This window comes from Leptosomus discolor, chromosome 12 (genome assembly GCF_034619465.1).
Source record: "Leptosomus discolor isolate bLepDis1 chromosome 12, bLepDis1.hap2, whole genome shotgun sequence".
In the NCBI taxonomy this organism is placed as follows: Eukaryota; Metazoa; Chordata; class Aves; order Leptosomiformes; family Leptosomidae; genus Leptosomus; species Leptosomus discolor.
Window position 1 is genome coordinate 16,663,756 of NC_141402.1, and position 1,972 is coordinate 16,665,727.

Genomic DNA, 1,972 nt, shown 5'->3' on the forward strand with positions numbered 1-1,972 from the left:
TTTCCAGTTGGCTTTCTCTCAGCTTCACTTAGACCCAGGGGCTAAGTCATGTGCATGAACTACAGAAGCATTAAAGGGGCCACCAGAGCAGACAGCCCAATGAAGACAACTACTAAATTAACCCTGAATTTGGGGTTTTCATGTTTGAAACTCCACCTTCCCTTTGAGATTTTGGTCAGCCTCCAACAGTTAGAGACACAGCTACCAATGATCACATCTGAACTGTAATATTTTCTGAACAGAAATCTATTGTATGTTTGAAACAAAAAGCATTTTCTTCATTTTATTAGGTGAGCAGCCAGTACTGAAAAGGAAGACATTTCCTGCGGTGACCAGAACTGACAGCACGATTACAAGAAAACACGCCTCCCTGAAAGGCTTTACATGCGTCAGCAAGAGCGATCAGCAGTCACAATGCTTGGTTTTCAACCCAAAGTGAGGTCCAGTTTTCTTGCCTTTCATATCAAATGGAGTTAAGCAGATTTGCTGGATTTCAGTCATTTTTGCATTGCTTTTGCGTTCACACATTAGCGCTCGGCTTCTTTCCTCAGATACACCTCTAATTCCAGCAGTAAGTCAGTCCACACACTTAGGCCGCAGACTTTAAAGTCTCCATCGCGCGCCTTTAGGAGTTTCAGAGCAGCTTGGGTCTGTCCCCTGAGTAGTGCAGATCGCTGACAGAGGCAGGTGAAGCGCTCCCTCAGCTCCTCCCAGGACAATTCAGCTTTGTCAAGACAACTTTCAACCCACCGTCCCTGCAAGGGGTCATAGAGCAAGCGGCTTCCCCAGCCGGTTAAGAGGTCCAAGTAAGGTCTGCTTAACTGGGAATAGTGACCAGCTAGGGAGGCAAGACGGGCGCCTGGGAGGAAAAGGCAGAAGGCAGAAAATCGCTCCAGGTTCTCCAGCAGCCAGGAAAGCAGGGGCCCAGCAACGTATTCGTCTCCTGTTGCACTCGCCTGGTTTCCGTCTAGGCCGTTCCCATCCCGACCTCTGCCTCCGGCCTGCTCAGCGCCACTCCCCTGCCTCAGCAGCAGCAGCGCCGCCGCCACCACCTCGAAGGCCCGGGGCTGGGGGAGCTGCTCCAGCACAGCGGAGAGCCAGCGCCGCCGCCCCGCCGCCTCCCCAGCCGCCTCGGCCTCCTGCCCCTCCTCCCGCAGCCGGCTCAGCAGCAGCTGCGCCTCCGCTTGCAGCTGCGGCTCCGTTCCCTCCGGGGGCCGCGGCGGGCCGCGGGGCAGCGCCAGCAGGCGGGAGGCGGCCTTCCGGCGGGCGAGGAGCGCCAGGCTGCGGGGCTCCGAGCCGGTCTCCGCACCGGCGGGCTGCAGCAGGCTGTGGAGCAGGCGGCGGCAGGCGGCGGGCGGCAGAGCGCGGTTCTCTAGCAGCGCCAGGCCCAGCAGCTGCGGGCAGCGTCCCAGGTGGGGGAAGCCGAGCAGAGGACTCGGCTGACCCCGCCGCAGCCGCCGCTCAAGGGCCTCCCGGAGCTGAGGCCGGGCGCGGAAGCGGTCGTGTAGATGCTGGAAATACCGGGCCCACTCTAGAGCCCTGTCCAGGGTCTGGGAGTCCCAGTCCCGCACCAGCGGGGAGCGAGAGACGGCCAAAAGCGCGGGCAGCTGCCCCACCTGCTCCAGCACGGCCTCCATGGCGGGCGGCCCCGGCCTTGGCGCCACCGGTTTGAGCAGAAGTCCCGCCTCCCGCCGGAAACCGAAGCCAATCCGAACCGGGGAGGGGGGGGATTTGTAACTCTATTGGCTGAATCTGACGTCAATCCGATGCGGATTGATCTCCCCCTTAAAGGAGACTTTAGCCGCACTCCTGGGTCGGTCATTGGTGACCAGTTCCCTCAGCGAAGGGCGGGAAATTGAGGCGAATTAAAGCGTTAAAAACCGAGCAGGATCAAGAAATAATAAATAAATAAATCGATACAAAACAACAAACGTTAAGAGGCTTTGACTAAGACTTAGAATAATATTCTTAA

General features: G+C 57.8%; 1 protein-coding gene across 1 annotated transcript; it reads right to left on the reverse strand.

Annotated features, from left to right (window-relative positions):
* Nucleotides 1–527: 527 nt before the first annotated feature.
* On the reverse strand, nucleotides 528–1,637 carry FANCF (FA complementation group F). Its single transcript, XM_086472011.1, has one exon. The coding sequence runs from the start codon at nucleotides 1,635–1,637 to the stop codon at nucleotides 528–530; it is 1,110 nt and encodes a 369-aa protein (XP_086328137.1).
* Nucleotides 1,638–1,972: the final 335 nt, after the last annotated feature.

Coding starts and splice junctions, on each gene's coding strand:
- FANCF (XM_086472011.1), bottom strand. CDS start 1,637: ATGGAGGCCGTGCTGGAGCAGGTGGGGCAGCTGCCCGCGCTTTTGGCC.